The sequence below is a fragment of the Cyprinus carpio genome, chromosome B3, assembly GCF_018340385.1.
Source record: "Cyprinus carpio isolate SPL01 chromosome B3, ASM1834038v1, whole genome shotgun sequence".
Taxonomy (NCBI): Eukaryota; Metazoa; Chordata; class Actinopteri; order Cypriniformes; family Cyprinidae; genus Cyprinus; species Cyprinus carpio.
Genome location: NC_056599.1, coordinates 14943857 through 14969320, shown reverse-complemented (window position 1 = coordinate 14969320; position 25464 = coordinate 14943857). Strand labels below are relative to the sequence as shown.

Here is a 25464-nt window from a genome sequence, read left to right as displayed (position 1 = left end):
ATGTTTTCCTAAAGAAATTAAGGGATAGTTCACTCAAAACTGATAATTCTGCCATCATTCTCTCAGCCTCATGTCACTTCAAACCCTTCGTTCATCTTTGAAACACAAATGAGGTAAAATTTTTAATGAATCCTGAGAGGTTTCTTTTCACTGAAAGACTATAACAACAAAACTCTGAAGCTTAAGAAGTTCATAAGGAGATTGTAAAAGTAATCCACATGAATCAAGTAGTTCAATCCCAAGTTTTCTGAAAAACATGATTGTTTTACATGATGAACACATTTAATTTAGGCTTTTAATCACATTTAAACATTGATCAATGCACATACATTGAGCTAATCAAATACGGTAAAAGAAAGCCATAAGGATTAGTTTTGCACCGTCTTTGTGAACTTTTTGAAGTGTTAACATTTAGGTATAAATGACTTTCAATGGAGGGACAAAAATCTCTCAGGTTTTAATAAAAATATCTTAATTTGTGTTTCGAAGATGAATGCAATTCATACAGTTTTGAAAAGGCGTGAAGTTGAGTAATGACAGAGTTTATCACCATTTATTACCATATTTTAAATCCCATAATCCTACCCCATACTTAACAACTACATTACTAATTATTAATAAACATCAAATTAGGAGTTTAGAGTTTGACATCATAAATCATCTGGTTTGTTGTACACTGTAAAAATGCTACAGTAAGAACCTGCTAATTGGTTATAGGTAAGTTTCCGTACTATGGTGAATAGCTGCAATTACATTTAATGCAATTGTACAGTTTTTGGAAGTGAAAAAGAACATTGTATATAAAGAGTCATTGCATAATTTACAGTGAAAAACCATAGATTAACATTCCTAGAATTCCCTGCATGACACTTCACATTTGATGTTTTTTTTTTTCTTTGAAATAACTGTCACAGATTTTTATTTTTTTTTGCAGTGTATAGAAAAGACCAGCATGGACATTCTTCCAAATTTCTTCCATTGTGCTCCACAAAATAAAGGAAATCATATACGAGGGTGAGTAAATGTTGACAGTTTTAAATATTTTGGGTGAACTACTTCTTTGACGTCCTTCACATGTACTGTATTCACAGCTTGCAGTTCGGCTTGGGAAAACACTGTCTCTTACGGATGGGCAGAGAAAATGGAAACCGCTTGATGTGTCTTTGACATCCCTGCGAATGGCTGGGAGGATGAAGAGGAGGTGAGAACCAGAGGGAGTGGAGGAGTGTTAAGATGGAGGAGGTGAAGAAACAAGGACGCATGACGCAGAGTTATATTCACAGTTTATGGGATCTTTGCCGCTGTGTGTATCGATGTGTATGCGTCAATATTTTACAGTCGGTGGGTCTGACCTGTTGAGGGGCTGGAAGGCGCCTGCTCGCTGCTTGAAGGCCTCTGAAGATGCTGTTCTGATAATAAAAAATATAACAGTTGAACACATGCTGATGGTTCAGCGAATGAGGACTCTGTAGATCTGTTCTTCATCACGTCTACATGTATGCAATGGGCGGCACAAGCATTGTGTTTTATTTAAGGCATCATGTTTGTGTAAATATATTCAAAGAAGTGAAACAGAGTGCAGCATTCAGGTTCTGGAAGTAAAAACCTCATATACTTCCTCCATAGTAAATTTTTTTTTTAATGATAATGTACATAAACCTTTAAAAACAGATCTGTTATGAACTTCGAGGTTTTTATTGGTTTTTTTAAATAATTATTGTAAGTTCTGTCATTAATTACTCACCCTCATGTGGTTCCAAACCCTTAAGACCTTCTTTCATCTTTAGAACACAAATTAAGATATTTTTAATGAAATCTGAGAGCTCTCTGACCCTCAGACAGCAATGCAACTGACACGTTCAAGATCCAGAAAGGACACCATTGAAATAGTAAGTGTGACATCAGTGGTTCAACCATAATTTTTTAGGTGAACTATCCTTTTAATCAATGGTATACAGTTTTGTTAAAATTTTCGCGCTATGTAAACTTATTTAAAAATTAATCATTTTTAACAGCGGAATTTGTGATAAAAACTACATTACCCAAGGTTCTGTGCAAAAACATCCACCAAAAAGACAATGATTGAAGCACTTCAAATGACGTACTTGAGTCTGTCTCGCTGACTCGCAATAAACGTAAAAATACAATGTTTCTGTAGATATAATTAACAACTTTAAATAGACAGTTTTAGATTTCACCATCTTCTTTTCATTTGATTGTCATTTGCAATGCTTCATGGGATTGTAGTTCACAAAAGCCATTAAGTACAGTCTTGTATCTTGTTCAAACAGATTTTTTATTTAAAATTTTTTCTTTAGATAAAAGTTTGCCATGTTTGAACAGATGGATGGTTTGATCCAAGGCTTATAACAAACACCGATTCTAATGGAAAAAATACTTCCAGAACCACCACTGCTGAAAAAGTGGGTGGACATTAATGCATGCTATTCACATCCATTCTATTCTTTTAATACCAGAGAGTGGATGTTTTAGTGACACTACCCTTAAAAATACATATTTCAGATGACAATGCACACAAATGTGGTTGGTCACTAACAATTCATAATCTAAAATCTGACTAGATGAAATGCTGTAGTCAAAAGTCTGGCTACTTGGGATGAATGAATATGAGAGGGATGATTATACTCACTGTCCTCTAGAGGAGTGAATCAATAAGGTGATCAGGGTGGAGGTGGCAGGACACACACAGTTGAGGGCCAACATGGCATACTTAAACTCTTCCTCACAAACCACATGGTCTGCAAAAAACACACGGGAGGAATATTCATTCTCAGATTTCTTATCATGGAATGTGTTTTCATTATGGAGAAATATTCAATACAAGCTAAGTGCTATTGACATTTTAGTGATTACCAGAGAAAATGATTTCATTTTTTCCCCGAGTTTGTATAAGCGTGCACAAGGGTTGATGGGGCAGAAGGGTTTAAAAGCATAACATTTTTCAGCTTGTATTTTTATTTTTCAAGAGCTTTTTGTGTGTGAAAATGTGTGTTATTATTTGAGCTGTAAAGTTGTCTAGGTTGTTCTTTTAGTAGTGAGATCAAAGTCATTAACAATCTAATGTTAAAATATGTAATGTATGAATTGTGGGTATACTTCATCAAAATTATCGAGAGGGTATACGCATCAAATCCGTTCAAATCAAATCAATTGTGTATTCTAGTGTAACGACTTGCCCCATGGACATCCATTGAAAATGTATGACAAACATTTTTTATTATTATTTTTTAATTTCTGCACTTAATTTTTTTATTTTTTTTTATTTTTTCTTCTATTTAATTTTTTTTTTTTTTTTGTGTATGTGAGATTTTTTTCATGTTTCTGAAAGACGTCTCCTTTGCTTACCAAGGAAGCATTTATTTAATAAATACAGTTTAAATTACAATTTAAACTAACATTTTTCTATTTAATTATAATTTCAATATAAATTTTTCCTGTAATGCAAAGTTGAGCAGCCATTATCATAATCCTTCAGAAAAATCATTGACACAATTGTGCTGATTAATAGTTTTGTGGACAAATCATGATCAAGTTTTTTTCCAGGATTCTTTTGAAGAATAGAAAGTTCAAAAGATAATTTATTTGAAATAGAACATCTTTTGTAACATTATAAATGTATATTATTGCAACTGTTTGATTTAACGTGCCCTTGCTGCATATAAGTATTAATTTCTTTTCTAAATGAAATAAAAAAGAAATAAAGTAGAACAAAAATAAATAAATAAATATAAAACAATAAAATAAATTAAATAATAAAAATATACCCCAGACTTTATTAACGGTAATCTATAAACTTTTGACTTTTCCAAGCCTGGAAATCAAATCAAAATGTCCTAAAATATATATTGACCATAAGAACCCTGTTAATATATAGAGGCAATCCCAGCAGAGACATTAATTGAAACTCTCATCCCTCCTGATTAGTATTGCTAACACATTTGCACATCTCAGTTCCTTTGAATTTGATTTTAAAAGACACATATCACAGGGGTCAGAGCCTCTCAACGCCATTAACAGAGTGTGAAATAAGGCAACGCCTGAGATCTCATGCTTCTTTAAACTCCCTTGCTCAAAAAAACAGCTGCCCTCTTAAACCGCCTCCACACAGCTGAGTGAACACACATCGGCTTCAGACCTCGCTGCCATTTAAATGCCAGCCACTGTACCAGAAAAACACACAAAGACAGACAGTTTAGAACAAGTGAAAAAGCTGAGGGCATGAGAGGACGTTTAATAATACTTAAGTGTACATATAATAATGTTAAAAAATTAAGGCATTTATCTGGAGGAAAAATAGCAGGTACGGCACTAATGACTGTCTCACGGATGGGGCACAATTTTTCATGTGGCTTGGTAGCGGTGAGTTGAAAACACATTTGCTAATTAGCTAATTAGTCAAAAAAATCGCATTAGCATTGAGGAAAAAAACATTGACTCCCAGGCGTGCATTTCGGCTATGTTTATACCCATTTACTTCAATTTATTTCAATGCAGGCTTGGACCGAAGTCAAAACATAATGGAGCAGAAAACCACTCTCAAAAACAACAACAACAAAAAAGACATAAAAGACAGTCTTTTTTGACAGAATCCAGGGTAAACCATTCAACCCTGACTGCTCCTCTGAGGATTGTCTCTTTTGCGCTCTCTCTGGGCCTCACCAGGTCCTTTTCCTTTAGTCCTTTTTGGGTTGTTTTGGAGATATATCTTTTTTGTTCATCAGAGGAAGTAGCTAGAATCACTCTAGGGCTATGGGTAGATTATTAAAAACCTGTTTCCTCTCATGGCAGGCTTCTGTTTGGAAATAAATGATAGGCGTGGCCAACTGTTTCCTACATCCTGTTGCTTTCTGCTTCTTGTTTTGTCTAATTGAGAGAGGAAGTGGCAGAGTCATTATTGCTTTATTAGGGTGGATGTGTTAACCATGTATGCTCGGAATTTATTATGTTGCTCTAGTACAGGGTTATTCTTCCACACGGTGGATTAAGTAAGAAAAATACCAAACCCTTTTAGCATTGCCACAAATGAATGTGAAATGTACTGCATTTTTATATGAATAGTTTTTTACTATATAACAGGCCAGGGAACAAAACTGAGACAACCATAGCTGGGATTTTACTGTAACTCTATTATTCAAACACAGCTACTCGCCCAAGGAGAGAAGAATGCTCCGACTTGTTTGAATAACCCGAGTCAATTCAGAGGATATGTAGGCAAAAGCACGAAGAAGGATTTGCTGAAGGTAAAAAAATAGTGAAATGAGGAGGAAAATCACAAGGAGAAGAGGACTGATTCGTCTCTTGGGGACACGATTAGAAAACTTTCTGCTTTGGCCATGTTTGAACAGATGGATGGTTTTGATCCAAGGCTTTATACAAACACCGATTCTAATGGAAAAAAATACTTCCAGAACCACCACTGCTGAAAAGTGGGTGGACATTAATGCATGCTATTCACATCCATTCTATTCTTTTAATACCAGAGAGTGGATGTTTTAGTGACACTACCCTTAAAAATACATATTTCAGATGACAATGCACACAAATGTGGTTGGTCACTAACAATTTAAAAGCTAAAATCTGACTTGAAATGCTGTAGTCAAAAGTCTGACTACTTGGGATGAATGAATATAAGAGGGATTATTATACTCACTGTCCTCTAGAGGAGTGAATCAATAAGGTGATCAGGGTGGAGGTGGCAGGACACACACAGTTGAGGGCCAACATGGCATACTTAAACTCTTCCTCACAAACCACATGGTCTGCAAAATAAACACACGGGAGGAATATTCCATTCTCAGATTTCTTATCATGGAATGGTGTGTTTTCATTATGGAGAAATATTCAATACAAGCTAAGCGCTATTGACATTTTAGTGATTACCAGAGAAAATGATTTCATTTTTCCCCGAGTTTGTATAAGCGTGCACAAGGGTTGATGGGGCAGAAGGGTTTAAAAGCATAACATTTTCAGCTTGTATTTTTATTTTCAAGAGCTTTTTGTGTGAAAATGTGTGTTATTTGAGCTGTAAAGTTGTCTAGGTTGTTCTTTTAGTAGTGAGATCAAAGTCATTAACAATCTAATGTTAAAATATGTAATGTATGAATTGTGGGTATACTTCATCAAAATTATCAAGAGGGTATACGCATCAAATCCATTCAAATCAAATCAATTGTGTATTCTAGTGTAACGACTTGCCCCATGGACATCCATTGAAAATGTATGACAAACATTTTTTATTATTATTTTTTAATTTCTGCACTTAATTTTTTTATTTTTTTTTATTTTTTCTTCTAAATCAATATACACCCCTGTTTGGGTATGTGAGATTTTTTTCATGTTTCTGAAAGACGTCTCCTTTGCTTACCAAGGAAGGATTTATTTACAATTACAATTTAAACTAACATTTTTCTATTTAATTATAATTTCAATATAAATTTTTCCTGTAATGCAAAGTTGAGCAGCCATTATCATAATCCTTCAGAAATCATTGACACAATTGTGCTGCTTAATAGTTTTGTGGAAATCATGATCAAGTTTTTTTCCAGGATTCTTTGAAGAATAGAAAGTTCAAAAGATAATTTATTTGAAATAGAAATCTTTTGTAACATTATAAATGTATATATTGCAACTTTTGATTTAACGTGCCCTTGCTGCATATAAGTATTAATTTCTTTCTAAATGAAATAAAAAAGAAAATAAAGTAGAATAAAAATAAATAAATAAAATAAAACAATAAAATAAATTAAATAATAAAAATATACCCCAGACTTTATTAACGGTAATCTATAAACTTTTGACTTTTCCAAGCCTGGAAATCAAATCAAAATGTCCTAAAATATATTTGACCATAAGAACCCTGTTAATATATAGAGGCAATCCCAGCAGAACATTAATTGAAACTCTCATCCCTCCTGATTAGTATTGCTAACACATTTGCACATCTCAGTTCCTTGAATTTGATTTTAAAGACACATATCACAGGGGTCAGAGCCTCTCAACGCCATTAACAGAGTGTGAAATAAGGCAACGCCTGAGATCTCATGCTTCTTTAACTCCCTTGCTCAAAACAGCTGCCCTCTTAAACCGCCTCCACACAGCTGAGTGAACACACATCGGCTTCAGACCTCGCTGCCATTTAAATGCCAGCCACTGTACCAGAAAAACACACAAAGACAGACAGTTTAGAACAAGTGAAAAGCTGAGGGCATGAGAGGACGGTTTAATAATACTTAAGTGTACATATAATAATGTTAAAAAATTAAGGCATTTATCTGGAGGAAAAATAGCAGGTACGGCACTAATGACTGTCTCACGGATGGAGCACAATTTTTCATGTGGCTTGTTAGCGGTGAGTGAAAACACATTTGCTAATTTAGCTAATTAGTCAAAAAAATCGCATTAGCATTGAGGAAAACATTGACTCCAGGCGTGCATTTCGGCTATGTTTATACCATTTACTTCAATTTATTTCAATGCAGGCTTGGACCGAAGTCAAAACATAATGGACAGAAAACCACTCTCAAAACAACAACAACAAAAAAGACATAAAAGACAGTCTTTTTTGAACAGAATCCCAGGTAAACCATTCAACCTGACTGCTCCTCTGAGGATTGTCTCTTTTGCGCTCTCTCTGGGCCTCACCAGTCCTTTTCCTTTAGTCTATTTTTGGTTGTTTTGGAGATATTCCTTTTTTGTTCATCAGAGGAAGTAGACATCACCTCTAGGCTAGGTAGATTATTAAAAACCCTGTGTTCCTCTCACGGCAGGCTTCTGTTTGGAAATAAATGATAGGAGTGCCAACTGTTTCCTCATCCTGTTGCTTTCTGCTTCTTTGTTTTGTCTAATTGAGAGGGAAGTGGCAGAGTCATTATTGCTTTATTAGGGTGGATGTGTTAACCATGTATGCTCGGAATTTATTATGTTGCTCTAGTACAGTGTTATTCTTCTCACAGGGTGGATTTAAGAAAATACCAACCCCTTTTAGCATTGCACAAATGATGTGAAATGTACTGCATTTTTTATATGAATAGTCTTTTATATAACAGGCCAGGAACAACTGAGACAACCATAGCTGGATTTTACTGACATCTATTCAAACACGCTACTCGCCCAAGGAGAGAAGAATGCTCCGATTGTTTGAATAACCCGAGTCAATTCAGAGGAATATGTAGGCAAAAGCACGAAGAAGGACTGAAGGTAAAATAGTGAAATGAGGAAAATCACAAGGAGAAGAGGACTGATTGTTCTTTGTGGAACGATTTAGAAAACTTTCTGCTTTGAAGCTAAAAAAAAAAATAGTTATTTGACTAAACTAGGCTTGTTTTTTGTACTTTTTGTCTAATATATAGTATTGTTTTGATAAGCATTGTTTTGTCTATTAAATGTTTATTTTTTATGTTTTTATTATGTTACTGGCGGTAATATTTTTTTTTTTTTTTTTTTATATTGTTTTTTTTTATATTGTTTTTTTTTTATAGATTTTCTATTGTATTTATTGTTTGCTTTGGTATATTTTAGTACTTTTCGATGAATAAAAAATAAGAACTTTTTTTCTTTTGTTTTTTTTTAAGTGTTGTTATTTACATAATACTGTCTTGCTTGGCATTGTTTTATCTATATGTTGTTTATTTATGGTTGTGTGGTATTATTTTTGTTTTTATTTATGTTCTTGCTATCTAAAGTTATTGACCTAATATTGTTTTGACAACCGTTGCTTTATCTATTTATTTTTAGCTATTTGTTCTTAGTTATGGCTGAAAATAAACAAACAAATAAATATGTTTTCTTTTTTCTTTTGTTGTTTATTCCTTCTTTATTTGGGGGTTAAATGGATGGCATAAATAAATATGACTTGTATATATTGCGAGGTGTGCTCTGATTGGCCAGCTATCCTGTGTGTTGTGATTGGCTGAATACCTCAAGTGCGTGACGGAAATTTTACACCCCTTAACATACTGTGATTCTCTCTTCCAGCATGACAAGACAAAACCAAAAAAAAAAAACCCATTACAAACGAGGTATTTGTTGCATCCAGTGGGGACATAATTATGGATTATAATGACTTATACTGTGTTTTTTTATGCTTTGCGTTGCGTATTGCGCTGCATAAACATAAAACCATGTCTACATTTGTGATCGGAAAAATGACAAACAACAAGCCTACTCTACACTGCTTAAAACTCGCGTTTGAATCATCATTGGCAAATTCTTTAAATATAAAAAATTTACTTACAGGCTGTGAGCCAGAAGCGCCAGACTAGAAAAGCCCCACTTTCTAGAAACAGCCTTTGAGCACAGATGCGATGTAGGCTACTCTGCAGGTTCAGGAAACAGTCCTCACACAGAGCTTCACACAGAGACACACACGGCGGGCTTGAGTGAGCGGAGGCTGGCTTAAGTGAGGAACGGGCTGCGGACTTGAGAATGGCGCGGCCAGTGGGCTAGCAGCAACCACATGTGACGACCCCGGGCTGGACTCCACTTAGTCCACGGTTAAAAGCCGATCCGGTGATCCACAGTACAAAGTTGATGTATTTCCTCACTGACCAGCATGGATTAGCTCTAGGCATGATGAAGCGGACATCGTCCTCTTTTGGAAGGCCAAACAAAGTAGTTTTGCTTTCACAATGAAACACACAGCGTCTATACGACATGGCTGTGGTGGCAACAACAATACTACAGTGAGAATAAAAGTTATGCCTTCTTTTTTTCGTGAACATTTGGGTGGCGTTAGCAAATCTTCCCACAAAGTGACGTAGTGATGTGGGGGCGTGTTAGAACAAGCCATTTTAGGGGGGCGTGGACAAGTCTTAACTTTTATAAAGAATATCTCTTTAGATTTGAGACTTTAGTCTTTGCAACTTTACAGATCTTCTTTATGCACCAAGAGCTTGTTAAACTCCAAAGAGAATGGAAAAAATTAAATTGCATCATATGACCCCTTTAAACTGTGTTAACTATATTTGTCTGTATCTACATTCTGTATTTAGTATATATGCAAATTACTGTCATTTCCAATCAATAATCAATCATTAATAAGGCTTGTTCTTTTTTGTTATGTCTTTAGGTTATTAATTAAACAATATCATTTGTCTCACTTGATAAACTTAACATAAATAAATAAATAAATAAATAAATAAATAAATAAATAAATAAATAAATAAATAAATAAATAAGGCTTGTTCTTTGAAGTATTTTCCATGTCAGACTGAAGTAGTGGAGGCAGCACTTGAAGACGCTCATTCACTCATAAAGATCAAACGGTGAATTAAAGACCTCTGCTCCTCCTCATGCAGACCCTTTCTGCTCAACCACTTCATCTCCTCCTCCACCAACTCCCTCATTTCCAGCGGCCCCAGAAAGCGCACGTTGACCTCGACTGAAGTGGGGCTGCAGCACAGCAGGCTAAAGCACTGTGATAATTGTTTCTAGACACTTTTTTATCTAAAGCCGCTGTTTTCGTCCCTGTTTGAGGAGTGCAGCAGTGAGAGATTGTGCTCAATCTGTGAACCCCAGCAAGACAGTAATAACAGTGCCACTTCTCTGGCATTAGCATTAATTAAAGCAGCATGCTGGTTATGTTTATGAATGACCTGGCTGTTGATATAGCCACACTAACACAGCGCAGAACTGGAAGAAGCAAAGCGGCCAGTTACTATTTCCAAACATGCCCACGGAGAGGAAAAGAAAATCAATTAACGCAGCAAAAGTCGAACAAAACAAACAGCGGTCCAGAAGTCCCAGAATAACTGTGCGAGATGTGAACGAAATGCTTTTCTCCTCAGTCGAACCACTCTGTGAACTTCTGTTACACTGATGTGAACATTAAGTTGCGATTAAGCTATTTGTGGAGCTGAAGTCAAGTCTCCAGTTGTACTCATTTATGCCACCCACTCAGCCACTTAGTGCATATATTCCAGGCAGTGTCACAACACGCCCGCCATGCATAGAAAAACTGCATTTTGATGCATCTGCCGAACTGTCAAGAAGCAAGCGCTCTGTAAACCACCAAGACGCCATACGCCCACAGGGGACAACCACTTCTGACTAATATGAAACATAAGTATATATATCGCAAGTGTCATTTCAACCATAACTCTCAATAAAAGAAGCGCATTCTTATTCATATTCCTGCTCACATGTTGCACATAGAAGCAGATAAAACAAACATTTGGCAAATGCATCAGAGGCATCATACTTTTGGAAAGTATGTTCAATGTTTTTAACAGACTGCTTAGATGGCTTCATATTTTCATATTTTATTTTGTTTGGGGGGTAAAGCATAAATTCCTTGATGATCTATATGAATTACTCCAAATTTTGATTTGCCAATATATAAATTGATATATTTTGTGTTGAAAAAAATTCTGTATTTGTCAAAAGATCAATATATTATGTAAATGTAATCACTTGATTTAAGTGATTAAAGATTTAAACACTCCTTCATAAATACACTTGAGAAAAAGAAGTGTGCTTAATTGTTAAAAATCTATTTAAAAGTATATTAACTTACATAGAGACACTTTTATGTTTCTTGACAACATTAAAAAATGCACATTGAAATACTGTAAAATGTAAATCTTTTACTTTAAAGTACATTTTAAATCATTATGTTTTAACAGACTTTTGCCATGCTTTTAAAAGGTACACTTATTTTGATGTGTTGACTAACATACTAAAGCATTTACTTGACTAGAAGTTTACTAAACTGTGACTTCATCATTATGGTGTATTCCCATAGTCACTGGCGTTAACACTTCTCATTTACTTTGAATGGGTGATGTCAACTGAATTGTGGGACTGTTGCATCATGTCACTGGAACTGCTCGCAGCAGAAGTCGAAAAATTTTCAACTTTTCAAGCACCAATCAGATCGCTTTTATGCTAACACCCTAGAGCAGACACTAGCCAATTGCATTCAGGCAACACCGGAATATTAATGTGATTGGCTGTTGTCAATATGATGGTCGAGCCATTACAAATGTGCAATTACAAATATTTTAAGTACATGAAATACAAGTTTCAATAAAAATGACATTAAAGTGTATTTTAGTTTACTATAAATGCTTGTTAGTAAATTCAACAGGAATCATATTTCGAAAGACAATAGAGGTAATTCCTACTTAAATTTGTCAAAAACACTCTCAAGTTCAGCTAATTGTATTTAATATAAATTTAAACTGTAATTCATTTTCATGTAAGTCACTCTCAAGTTCAGCTAATTTTTTTTTTTATGTATTTAGACTGTAATTTGCCATGCAGGAAAAAATAGTAGGCTAAATCGTGTGCGCAATTTACTATTTTGTTCCCTCGATTTATAAATTGTGCACACGATTTATAAATCGAGGGAACAAAATAGTAATCTTGTGCACGTTTTAGTACATCGAGGGAACAAATTAGTAAATCGTGCGCATCCGTATTTAAGTCTATTCTTAATATTTCCGTAAGTATACTAATGTGTACTACTTTTTTTTTTTACAAGGGTCAAGTACCAGCCGTAAGACGGATCCAGAACAATTAATATTATTGAAACATTTGTGAATCAAGATGTTATTACAGCAAAAATAAAGATGTATTTCGCATGTAATATATAGGTTTTTTGGGTCATCAATTTTAGTTATGTCACTGACTGAAAAGGCCGCAGGAAACGAGTCATCGCTCCTGATGGGTTACCAGCAGCTCTGGGTTCGACTGACAGATTGTGTGATAGTGTGCAATCTGTGGTTGATATCTGGGTAAAGCTCTGCTGCCTCAGCCACTGACTCATCCTGTCTGCTCATCCTCCGCCTTCTCATTGACCCTAAAACCAGCGCCGCCACCACATGCTGGGCAGGCCATCTTGCTCTCAGGTAATGCAGCTTGAAATCTCTTTGAAATTTCAAAAGAACACAATTTATATATTTTCTAACATTATTAATGCCTTTACTTGCACTTTTCATAATCTCACAATTACTTTTCAAAATCACAATTTAATTCATTGTTGCTGAATAAAAGTATTTAAAAAAAAAACTTCCTGACCTCAAACCTTTGAACAGTATTGTTTTTATGTGTTCACATAAATGCTTTTTTTTCCAAACCCCCACAAGCCCCATTTTTATTTTATAACTATATTTCACTGCTAGGTTCTAGTCCGTGTAATAATAATAACATTGGCCTCCACACTATAGCAGACATTGGGAATGGGAGGACCAGGAAAGTAAAAAGCATTATCCAAATTTCCACAACTGAAGAGGGATATAAAGTGGGTTGAGCGTTGAAGGACGCGGCTTCAGAGGGAAGGAGATTGGCTGATTGGCTGCCTCTCAACACACTCACACATGTACGAAGCGCATCGAATATCACACCATCTACACCTGCATCCCTGAGAGAAACACAATTTGCACACTGACCTGCGAACTTGATGTGAAACTTATTCTCGGGTTTGAGGATCTGCACGTAGAGAGGGCAGTTTGGGGCAAAGTCCTTCACGGCCCAGGCCCTAAGAATGGTCTGATGGTCCTGTGACAAAGAAAAACAGAGAAAGAGAAGCACATGTACAGAAATATACCATTAGTCATAGTGTCTGCTCTTACGTACCAGCCATTACCCTCTTTACAGAGAAATTAACATCTAAAGTGCCTGACAACTAGGTGAATCTCATTAAAGCATGTAGAGGTCACAAAATCAGAAGAAAAAAATCAGGAAATTATATTAAGCAAAATTAAAATAATGTCTATTTTCTTAACCATTAAGATATTTTTTCTATGGAATTTATTAAGCACATTTTCCACCACATTCCAGACATTTACTTTGGAGTTTTTCTTAATTATTCTCCAAAGATGATTGTTTCAATAATTTAAATGAGAATTCAATTGAGCTATACTGTATTTATAATTTAAATGAGGCAATACATCAAATATCACATTTACATAATATATATTCTATAATACAGTAAGGATTTATTTATATATATATATTTTTTGTATTAAGGTAATTGCAGTAATGGGAGAAGGGAATTAATTCTACAATGCAAAATTAGTCATCCCTTTCCTAAAGCTAAATATATTTAGTGTTTATTTCTTTTGATTTAGGTTGAAATATGACCCTGATGTTTTCTTGACAGGTTTCGTGAGAGGCATCCAACTACAACTGCCTTCAGGATAAAGCATTTCACGTTGAACTGTCAAAATGCAAGATCAGTAGGGAAAATGTCAATGAGTGAAAGAGAAACGGGCTAATACTGGAGATGTTTGAAATTGCTGCTTCCTATTTTATGGAATGCAGAATGGAAAAAAGGTGAGAAAATTGAGTTGGAGGGGAACATACAGCGGCAAAGCGGTCCACTTCAAATCGGTTGCTTAGGATAAAACAGGCCTCGGCATCATCCATCCTGCAGCCAATCACGATGAAAAGAGGCCAGAGAAACAGGGTCAGGTTCCATAACAGGAAAAAGGAAGGGGGAATAACAGAGAAATACAGTTAACAGATGAGAAAAAATGAAGGGAAGGGAAGGGAAGGGAAGGGAAGGGAAGGGAAGGGAAGGGAAGGGAAGGGAAAGGGGAGGGAAGGGATGGGATGGGATGGGAAGGGAAGGGAAGGGAAGGGAAGGGAAGGGAAGGGAAGGGAAGGGAAGGGAAGGGAAGGGAAGGGAAGGGAAGAATTTATAGGATTAATAATAGTAACAGTGGTTTGAACATTACTTCTATTGTCATTGTAATATGGATAAAGTGTACTGCTGAATGTAATGACAAGCATTTATAGTAAACTAATATTCACCATAATATTTGTAACAACACATGATGTAATGATGAAGTTGCAATTTATTGAATTTAAAATATATTAACTTTAAATGTATTATCCAATAACAAACCACAGCTTAATGTTAGTCAACACATAAAAATAGGTGCACTTCTTTAAAGCATGATAAAATGTTATAAAAACAATGATTTTAAAAGTACTTTGAAGTCAATCTTTTAATTTGACATTATTATTTAGTTATTTAATTAAGTAGTACAGTTTTTAAAAATCCCCTTTTTGATTTGAAGTAATTTTTTACTTCAGATGACTAGCATTGTTTATACATTTACTCAGCAGGTCTTACTTTGCCCTCATTAGGTCCTGGTCTTTGAGAGCAGATCCCTGCAGGTAGATGACCCTCTGAGCCCATAGCGGGATATGCAGTATCCTTCGCACCTGGACATCCATCTCAGCGGGACATAAGATGACCACATAGTAGTCCTGGACATGATGAGCTCAATTTAGTGAAAAATGAGGTCAGACAGACACTGCAAGCTAATGAAACCTGGATAATTCGCACATAAATAGCTTGGTGAAATTAAATTCATGTTCAGTTAATTCTAGTACAAGAACCTCAGCTTCCAGCGCTCATGAAGAGGATTAACCAGCACACAGCAGGCTGTCTGAGCTCAAATTAGCATGAACATCCATACATTTACATGTGCGAGCATGCATACGCACACACATACCCACCTGCAGTCTGGGGTGTGCAAAGAATTCGTTGAGAAAGTCCATGAGTAGGTCTATTTTGAGACAGCTGACACATAACACCACGTGCTTCTCGGTCTGGGCACGATACCGGCTGTAGTTCCCCCCGGACTTCTGTCGCTCCATCCACAAGAAAGCCAACTGCTCAAACTATGGGAAATCCAAGTTAACAAAGCTTCATTAAGACAGCTTTACAAAGAGGCATCAGACTACACATGGCTTCAGTTGGGTTGTCAGACCTTTATGTGAAATTAAATTCTGTGGGCAAACTTAAAGGCGGCATGGACTCCACAAGACCTCTGAACGTTCCTGTGGTCTCTGGTGCCAAGACATTAGCAGAAGATCCTTTTTAAGCCCTTCAAAGTGTGAGGTGGATTTGTTGGTCCAGCACACCCCATAAATGCTCAATTAGATTGAGAAGGCAACAAGTTGAACTCTTTGTTATGTCCCTCAAACCATTCCTGAATACTTTGGCAGTGTGGCAAGATGCATTATCCTGCTGAAAGAGGCCACTGCCATCAGGGAACACCATTAGCATGTAAGGGTGAACGTGGACTGCAACCATTTTTAGTTAGGTGGTACGTGTCAAAATAACATCCACATGAATGCCAGAACATTGTCCAGAGCAAACACAGCCTATGTCAGTCTGGCTTTTTCCTATAGTTCATCTGCTGCAATCTCTTCTACCACTGCATAGACATCAAGACTTGCTGTTTTGAAGATGCACTGATCCAGTCCTCTAGCCATCACTGTTTGGCCTTTGTCAGAACCCTTCAGATATTTTCACTTGGCCATTTTCCTGCTTCCAACACATGAAATTCAAGAATTCATTGTTCACTTGGTGTCCCCCCCCCCCCCCGTTGTTATATGTACAATTAAAATCAATAACCCTATTCGCACGGGATTAGTATTATCTAGGGACCTGGTGTGATTTTGAAATTACCCTCCCATATCTGAATTTTGTGAGGTGCATTCTCACGGGATAAGTGAAGCCTATGATTTTACTCAAATTTACTGGCTTATCTCCTAGATATGATGTCAAGGCTTTGAGAGTCCCGTTCTATGGTTCAGATGGATTTTAAAAATAAATAAATAAATATTTTGGTTTCTTGCGCTTCATTTACATTTCACATCTTAAGCTTTATGCTTGATTTATTTGTAACACATTAACCTCAAAACATTTTCTTTCTGCAAATTGTATGGTGTAGCAAAATACTATTAAACACTCCAACGCAGCTCCATTCTTCACAAAAGATGGATAAAAAGGCGCACAGGAAACAAAAACCCCGAAAAATGATATACGACCCGCCAAATAACAGAGATGTAGATTCGCATGGGACTAATATTTTCACAGGACCTCTGTGTTCGGCGAAATATGGTAGGTCTTTTGCGAGGGAATTTTTACTTTACAAATTACAGACATGGCCGATTCGCACGGGATTAAGATCACAGACAACCTCCGCAATTATTACAAATGACTGGAGGTACTAGGTAATACTAATCCTGTGCGAATAGGGCTAATGTTACTGATTTAACCTGTCAGTGGTTTTAAAGGGATAGTTTATCCAAAAATTCTGTCATTAATTACTCACCCTCATGTCTTGGTACTCTTGTGAACGTGCCTCAAAGACCGACACGGAAGAGAAGAAATTGTTGAATAAAGTCATTATTTTTATTTTTTACTTATTTTGTATTTTTTGCCCACAAGAAGTATTCTGCCCTACAAAGGCAAAAGACCTTAACTCGCTAGAGTGTGAAACTGAGAAAAATTACTTTAAAGTTTTTTCAAACTTGAGTTTTACCTCTATTTTTTTAACATACTCTGCCTTTGCATTGTCTGCAAAGCGTGAGAAGTCACACCAAGGCAAAAGGCAGTAACTTCCACATTATCAATATTTGGTTGCTGATCACCATTTACAAAATCGTTATAGTAACACCTGTATAAAATCTAGTGATCATGGGCTGTCTCATATAGGATATTGCATATAGTAATGTGACTGTATAAAGGTTTTTTTTTTTTTAATTGTAACAAGCAGACTAAAAGTTAAACATGAGTGGATACCGCGGATACCAATTTATTTGCTATGCTCGGTAACGTAAAAGAATGCTAGACATAGCATAATTGCTTTTATTTTGACTTGTATTAAATAGCCTAAACTCAAAGAATGACTTGTGGATTGATGTGAACACCAGCAAGCAGGAATAATGCTCAGAATGCTTGTGGATTAAACATCTCCGATGACGTTCATCGCCATGGATGGATTTTATCGGGTTACAAGAAAAGGTAGGACATGGATTTAATTGCAAATTGTTAGTAGGCTACTGATTTTATGATTGATCATGCTAGCTACGGCATTCGAGTCCACACGCGTCCAACTAGAAATGGCAGCCTGGTGAATAATCTGCATTACAAAAAGAAAAAAAAATCTTTAAAGGTTATTCACAATTACATATTGCCGCCAAGGTATCTAGTCTTTACAGTGCTTTGTTATATGGAGCTGTTTGGTAGATCGCGATCTATCTAATCCGTTTGTCTGCACCGTAATTAAAATGCGGCAGGCTTTAATGGACAGTAAAACAAAGGCAGAATACCGTATAACTCCAAGCCGGCACCGTAACTTCATATTGACTATGTCTTGAATGTCCCAAAAATATAAATAACATTATCATTTGACAAAAAATCGAAGTTACGGCCTTTTGCCTTTGCACAGCAGTATTCTCGTAACTTCATAAAATTAAGGTTGAACCACTGATGGCACATGGACTATTTTAACGATGTCCTTACTGCCTTTCTGGGTCTTGAATGTGTCAGTTGCATTGCTGTCTATGGGAGGGTCAGAAAGCTCTTGGATTTCATCAAAAATATCTCGATTTGTGTTCCGAAGATGAGCAAAGGTCTTATGGGTTTGGAACAGGTTTGAGTAATAAATGACAGAATTTCATTTTGGGGTGAACTATCCCTTTAGGTATCTGTACTTTTACACAAGTTCTTGATTTGTTTACTTCATTTACCACTGGTGTGTAGATATTGATGGTGATGTGGATCATTGTTGGTTGTCTTGTGGATTGTGTGGCTGATATTAGCAGTGAGGTTCTTTTATGTGTTTCTGTGCAAAAGTGCTCAGACGCATGTGTAATAGGGGGCGTAAATGTCTGACAAATGTGCTTTGCTCCCGGTATTGAGTTCATCAAGGGATTCTCAGCTAAGATTCAAGGTGTTTTATTGCGAGTCGTGGGTTATGTCTGCTATTCAGTGGCTTTCAGACAAAGGGTATTTGGGAATTGAGATTTGGCACTGTTTAATTGCAATAGAAAAGCTTCAAAAAAAAAAAAAAAAACATTCATTGCAATGTGTGCACAGGGAGCGATGGGATACAGTGGATGCTGTCAGCCTGTGTGTTGAGATTGCTCTCCGCGGGCCATGAGCCATACTGGAGATTTCCCCTGTCAGGCCAGAAACAAACACAGCCTCGGGCGTAATGCTCACGCACCAGCTGCGTGTGAGGGGCCGCAGTAAATGTCAGCTAGTATTTGTGGATGAAAAGAGTAGGAGGGCCTCGCTGGAGCCACTGCCATTTCCTGTGTGACGGAAACATCCCAGCCTCCCAGAGAGGAAGCTGGCAGGGAAGCCCTCATATCACACATGAAAGACAATCTCGCTCTCATCTCATTCTCTCCTCAGCCCCGCGGGAGGCTCGCGCTCGTGAGCGAGTGTGTGCGAGACTTGTTTGGGTGACTGTGTGTCAATAATACAAGGTATATATTGAAGTGGAATGTTAAACGTGTATCATTAAAGCGCTGTGTACATAGAAGTGCATCTCAGCGCACGTCTGTGCGCTTGTGTGTGTCAGATTGTGAAAATCACCAGCTGTGACGCGTCTCATGTGGCCTTATACACAAAAGTGATTTGACTCAGTGCCTTTGTCATCATAACCACATAATATTTGCATAAAATGTCTGACAGTTAAAAGTTGTGTGAAAGAACAAAGCAGAACTACTGTTGAGGAAACTCAAGATAAAATACTTTCTTTCGTTAACTAGGTTCTCTTTAAATGTTTCAGAGTAATTCACAAAATACACCTAAGTTATACACAGTTTCAAAACTCTTCATGAGAATTTGCAGAAATCTTGATGCGAATATCAAGTGGGACAGATTTATTGTATTAAGATGACTTAAGGTTTGTGTCACTAGTATATGAATTTACAGTTTGATGTGAATTACTGAATTTGACAGTGTAAAATATATACTGTATAAATAATGTTTGCTGTATAAAATAGTATAATTAAATTTAATTGTTAAGCTGGTTTTGGACCAATCAGTAAATTCCAGGACAGAGACGAGAGTCTGAAATTAAAAGGAGCTTTGGGCAAAAATAGAACCAAAATTAATTAAAAGTGCCTAAAAAATTTGAGCTGTGGCAGCAAAATATCTCCTTTATGAGTTTTTGTTTTTAATATTTATACCATTTCACATAAGTAATAGTGTTGTTTTTCTCAAATATCAGTTTGATCGCAAATCTGATTTTTAATAATAAAAAAAAGTCAGTTAACAGCTTAGATTTTTAAAATGTCACATAACCTGTTTTTGCTCTATTTCATCAATGACAGTAGTTTCAAAAAAGCATAACTGTATTAACTGAAAGAATCTGTGTTTTTTTAATGAATCGGGTGAGTGAATGATTCAATGACCCATTCAAACCAAAAAAATAAAATAAAATAAAAAATGCTTAATTCGCCGAATGACTCAAAGACTCATTAAGACTTCTTGGCTGCCTACTGTTTTTGCTTCATTTTTAAAATATAATTTCAAATTTCCATACTCATAATTAAATATTTAAAACATTAATATCATAAGATTAGGAATGCAATTATAAATGCTGTGTAAATTCATTTATGCTACGTCTGGCTTATTAATTCTGCATAACTCTGGCTGAATTAAAAAGTAAATACAGTGCAGCGATGGATTTTGTTGATGCTGATTTAATTTGATAAGTAACAGCCCTACAATGTTTTATTATTCTAATTGAATTTATTGATTAGATTTAAGAAAAATAAGCATTTATGCATTAATGAAGTAATTATGCATTACTTTTGCCCCTATAAATTGGAAAAAAAGCACCAGGAAATGTAAAAGTTAATTTCAGTCACTGACAGTGACACAAAAGGAAGAGAGGAAAAGTGACCGTCTGTGCTCATTATTAAATGTTTACTCCAGTATTTCTCACTCGACCACAGTTGCTACTAACATCAGTTGCTCCCTTTGTTAACACTGGTTGGCTAAAAATATCCAAATGGGTAAACTGCTGTCTTCCATGGGCTGCAAGATGCCAAAATATTGCTATGATTATTACTGCCTGGCAGCCATTGCAGGTTATTTTACACACAGAAAATGATAACTTAGGGATTCAGCAATGCATTAAATGTGGATGTCACTCTCAAATCTGTGCATATAACATGCTTACTTGTGTGCACATTTGTACACTAAACTAGCTGATATTCAGACAAAGAAGAGGCAGCGAGTGTGATATAGAACTAATCAAACAGTTAATGAGTAACTTTTACACACATTATTGCCAGGTACTTTGTCTGGTTTAGATCCACAAATGAAAATAGTTAAAAACAGGTGTGCTGTTCCTGAATGAATCAGTGTTTTAAAATAAATTGGTTGAATGAATAATTCAATGACTGTCAGTTGTATTAATTATTCAGTGACATATATGTGTGTATACAATACAATGAAAAGTATGATTGTCTGAGTGCGTTTTATTTACCTGTATTGGTAGAACTATAAGAGCCACACAGATCATGATGACCACTAGCAGCTGAGAGGGCCAGATCTGAGGTGTAACATCACCAAATCCCACCGTGGAGAAGGTGACAACACAGAAATACAGAGAGTCAAAGAGCGTCAGGTTGTTCCCTGCTCGTTCCAAGTGCTGAATACCACAGATACTGGAAAAGAGAGAGAAAAGGAACTAAGAACAACTGAAATATGGATTTAAAGGCATAGTTCACCCAGACATGAAAAGTCTGTCATTATTTACTCACCTTTATGTTGTTCCAAACCTGTATGATTTTATTTAAAATTCTTTTTAGAGCCTGACAGACATGGTCACTAAGAACCATTTGTATTCTTAATAGCTTCTACTTTTGTCCCTAGAAGAATGGATACGGTCCATTCTGGAATGGACATGGTGGTGAGTAAATAATCTCAAAATAAACTATTCCTAGAAAGGCTTTTCAGGTGGACAGGTTTGCAGAGATTTGCATGTGTATGGAAAGCCAGAGGGTTTATATCATCACCGAATGGTTTGGAGCAAACGGTGATGAACACGAGCCAAAACACAATAACTGTGTGGTGAGCCATGCGCAGAACGACACGATGCGAACCCTGTTTGTGTTCAGTACAGCCAGTGTGTGTGTGTGTGTGTGTGTATTTGCTTGGTATTGAAAGGCCGGTTGAGTCAACATGCAGCTGTCAGTGGTGAAAAGGTCATTCATTTCTCTCCCTTCTGTTTTACAAACGCACCGCTACCTTGCACATTCAGCACTTCCCTGCTATTTACCTCACAGAACAAGAGAACACACACAACATGGTGTTTAATTAATCAGCACTTTAGAAACATCATCCCATCAACTATTGACCAGCCACACCGTCGCACTAGCTCCCATTCTGCAATGTACAATGCCAAAAGGCCTTGTTCTACATTTTATGTCTACTTATAATATTTCTTGCACCAAAAGTGCAACTTAGTTTTATGCAATCATTTTATGCTCTCACTAATCTATTGTAAATTGTCTGTTTTTGATACTGTACTTTTATAGTATCAGAAGTAAAATTCAGTCAATATTTTTTCACCCTCATTTCATTCCAAACCCGTATGAAATTCTTTGTTCTGCAGAACACAAAATAAGTTATTTGAAGAAGGGTTTTTTTTTTTATATACAATGAAAGTCAATAGGACAAAAAGGAATCAAATATGCCTTCTTTTATGTTCCAAAACAAATAAAAACAAAGAAAATCATAGATGGTTTAAAATAACTTGAGACATATGAGTACAATTTAAATATATAAAATGTAAAATATTCAAAAATATAAAATAATAAACATATTTATATAAAATATATATAAAATACAGTTTAGGTCAATAAGATTAATAGAAAAATAGAAGAAATTAATACTGTAATACTGTTTTAAGCAAGTAAAGTTATTTCTATTTCAGCAAATACATCTATATCTATGTCAAATAAATGCTATCCTTTTGCACTTTCTATTCACAGTTTTTTTTCAGCTCCTTACACACATTTTCAAAATTGTTCTCTCTTTTTTTAAAAAAAACTTTACACACAAATCCAAGAATTGCGCACACAAAATGCAGAATGCCTCACACCTCTTGCAAAATGAAGCACTGTATTCAAAATATCACAAACACATCTCAAAAGCAAACATTTGAAAACACCTTTACCGTAATATTAATTCCTGTTAGATTTTTGTGTGTTACATAGCAAATTGTGTGTTGTGTTTTGCAAAAAGTGTTTTATGAAACTGAAAACTGAGTCAAGGGCAGAGAATTAGTGTATGGTTTTCCAGATTTAGTGTGTGGTTCTGGTGTTTGAGTGTCAGCTTTCAGAAACTGTGACAAGAAAATATTTTGTGTGTAAGCAGTTGAAAAAAAAAAAACTGTAACAAAGAATCCTGTCAAAATGTATCATGGTTTTTACAACATGACAGAAATAAATTACATTTTAAAATGAACAAACCATTAACTACAACATTTAACCTTAATAAACTCCTAATTTGCTAACAAAGTCATACAGAATATGTGCTTTATAATGTAAGTACTAATAAACATCCAATATGTTAATAATATGCATGCGAATAAGCAACTAGTTAATAGTGAGAAATTGGTCCCTTAACTAAAGTGTTACCTTAAATATCAATCCACAATATGAGGGAGGAATATTCTTATTGTCAGAAATGAATGTAAGGCCCTGTTTTTGTTTTTCTCTCACCAGGTAAAGATGAGGCAGAGCAGGGTGCTGATGAGGATGAGCACCTGGTTGAACATGGCCGAGTGTGTTCGCTGAATCGCTCTGTGCAGGTCATTCTGAAAAACAACATGAAGGAGGAGAGAAACAGAGAGATAAAAGAAGGCAGAGTTCAGAGACAGTGAGACGTTTAATAACACAGTGCCACTGTGCTTGTACTTATGATAAAAATCCAAAAACAATTATCCAGAGCTCAGGCTAATTCAATAACCAGCAAGCTTTCAGCAGCAGAGGACAGATACAATCAGGAAAATAAGGCATGAGGAGGAAGTGAGATAGAGAAGGAGAGGAAAATAAGAGCTTTGTGATGAAAGTGGATACACACTGACACAATTGCTATGGAAGAAAGGATAGAAGATAGGCTTCATTTCTTACAATCATGTTCTCGAGAGCGTGTTTGGCCAGCCAGCAGTTCAGGAAAACAGGAATGAACAAGTTTCTGAGGGAGGGCAAAATCACCTGATTGGAAAGAAAAAACATTCGTTTCTTTCAATTCAAAGAGTTTTGTGGTACAGCTATAACACACAATACAGCAATTCAGGAGCACTGTTGCGCCATTGATGAATCTTTAGCATAATGGCAAAAAATATACACATTTTAGTTATTTCTAGCATATGTAAATTATGAAACATGGCAGCTTTCGATTGCATTGTTTTACTGAATTCAAGCCACAATAAACATACAGTTCAGTTCCCTATGAATTGCTCAATTGGTGCAGTTCTTTTCAATGAATCAGTAGAAACAGACTATTCAAACAAGAGTCATCAATCTGAATCATGAACTGAATCAGTCACGTACAATTAAGTAATTAAATTAAGTTTAACAGAAAAAATGTTTTAACTGTTTTTGTTTACTACTATTACTATTACTATTACCACTAATAAAATAATGTCAGACTCCAAATATTTTTTACTGGTTGTAAAATAAAATTACTTATTAACATTATGATATGATATGATATGACTTCATGTTATGTTTATGTTATATGTTGTTATGTTATGTTATGTTTGTTATGCTATGTTATGTTATGTTATGTTACGCTATGTTATATTATGTTATATGTTATGTTTGTTATGTTATGCTATGTTTGTTATGATATATGTTATGTTATGTTATGTTATATATGTTATGTTATGTTATGTTATGCTATGCTGTTATGTTATGTTACGTTATATGTTATGTTATGTTACAGTATATGTTATGTTATGTTATATGTTACGTTACAGTATATGTTATGTTACAGTATATGTTATGTTATGTTATGTTATGTTATGTTATGTTATGTTATGTTACGCTATGTTATATTATGTTATATGTTATGTTTGTTATGTTATGCTATGTTTGTTATGATATATGTTATGTTATGTTATGTTATATATGTTATGTTATGTTATGTTATGCTATGCTGTTATGTTATGTTACGTTATATGTTATGTTATGTTACAGTATATGTTATGTTATGTTATATGTTACGTTACAGTATATGTTATGTTACAGTATATGTTATGTTATGTTATGTTATGTTATGTTATGTTATGTTATGTTATGTTATGTTATGTTATGTTATGTTATGTTATGTTATGTTATGGAGGTGGAGTGGGCTATGCAGTACAAATCCCATTGGCTTGTTGTACTCACAGTGATCACGAAAGGAACAGCGCTGATCATCTCTAGAACGAACGGAATGCGCAACACTTGCTCCCAAACATTCCCCTGGAAACAAGGACACTCTTTGTCAGGGTCAAGAAACACTATTGTCTGTGTGACCTCTTGGATTAAAGGATAAAATGCTGCTTTGACTGGGTTTGATCCATTGAAAAAAAGCAGGGTCACTCTCCTCGCCCCCTTCGGAAATATGTTTCATTTATGGGTTGCAGTTGAGCCTGTGGCTGAATTAAGGTGTTAAACGTC

General features: G+C 35.6%; 1 protein-coding gene and 1 long non-coding RNA gene across 2 annotated transcripts in view; one reads left to right on the top strand and one right to left on the bottom strand.

Annotated features, from left to right (window-relative positions):
- Nucleotides 1-25464, bottom strand: part of LOC109052204 (potassium channel subfamily T member 2-like) — a 68719-nt gene that overhangs the window by 10279 nt on the left and 32976 nt on the right. The window contains exons 7-16 of the mRNA XM_042719837.1: nt 25192-25266; nt 23929-24012; nt 23518-23612; nt 21276-21456; nt 15490-15654; nt 15101-15237; nt 14326-14389; nt 13410-13518; nt 5672-5780; nt 1353-1409 (exon numbers count right to left, since the gene is read on the bottom strand). Of these exons, the coding sequence (XP_042575771.1) occupies nt 1353-1409; nt 5672-5780; nt 13410-13518; nt 14326-14389; nt 15101-15237; nt 15490-15654; nt 21276-21456; nt 23518-23612; nt 23929-24012; nt 25192-25266 (1076 nt within the window). The remainder of the gene's footprint in view (nt 1-1352; nt 1410-5671; nt 5781-13409; nt 13519-14325; nt 14390-15100; nt 15238-15489; nt 15655-21275; nt 21457-23517; nt 23613-23928; nt 24013-25191; nt 25267-25464) is intronic.
- LOC122136498 lies at nt 7246-8359 on the top strand. The gene is made up of 3 exons (XR_006154178.1): nt 7246-7369; nt 7500-7598; nt 8067-8359. It is a non-coding gene; the product is annotated as an uncharacterized LOC122136498 (long non-coding RNA).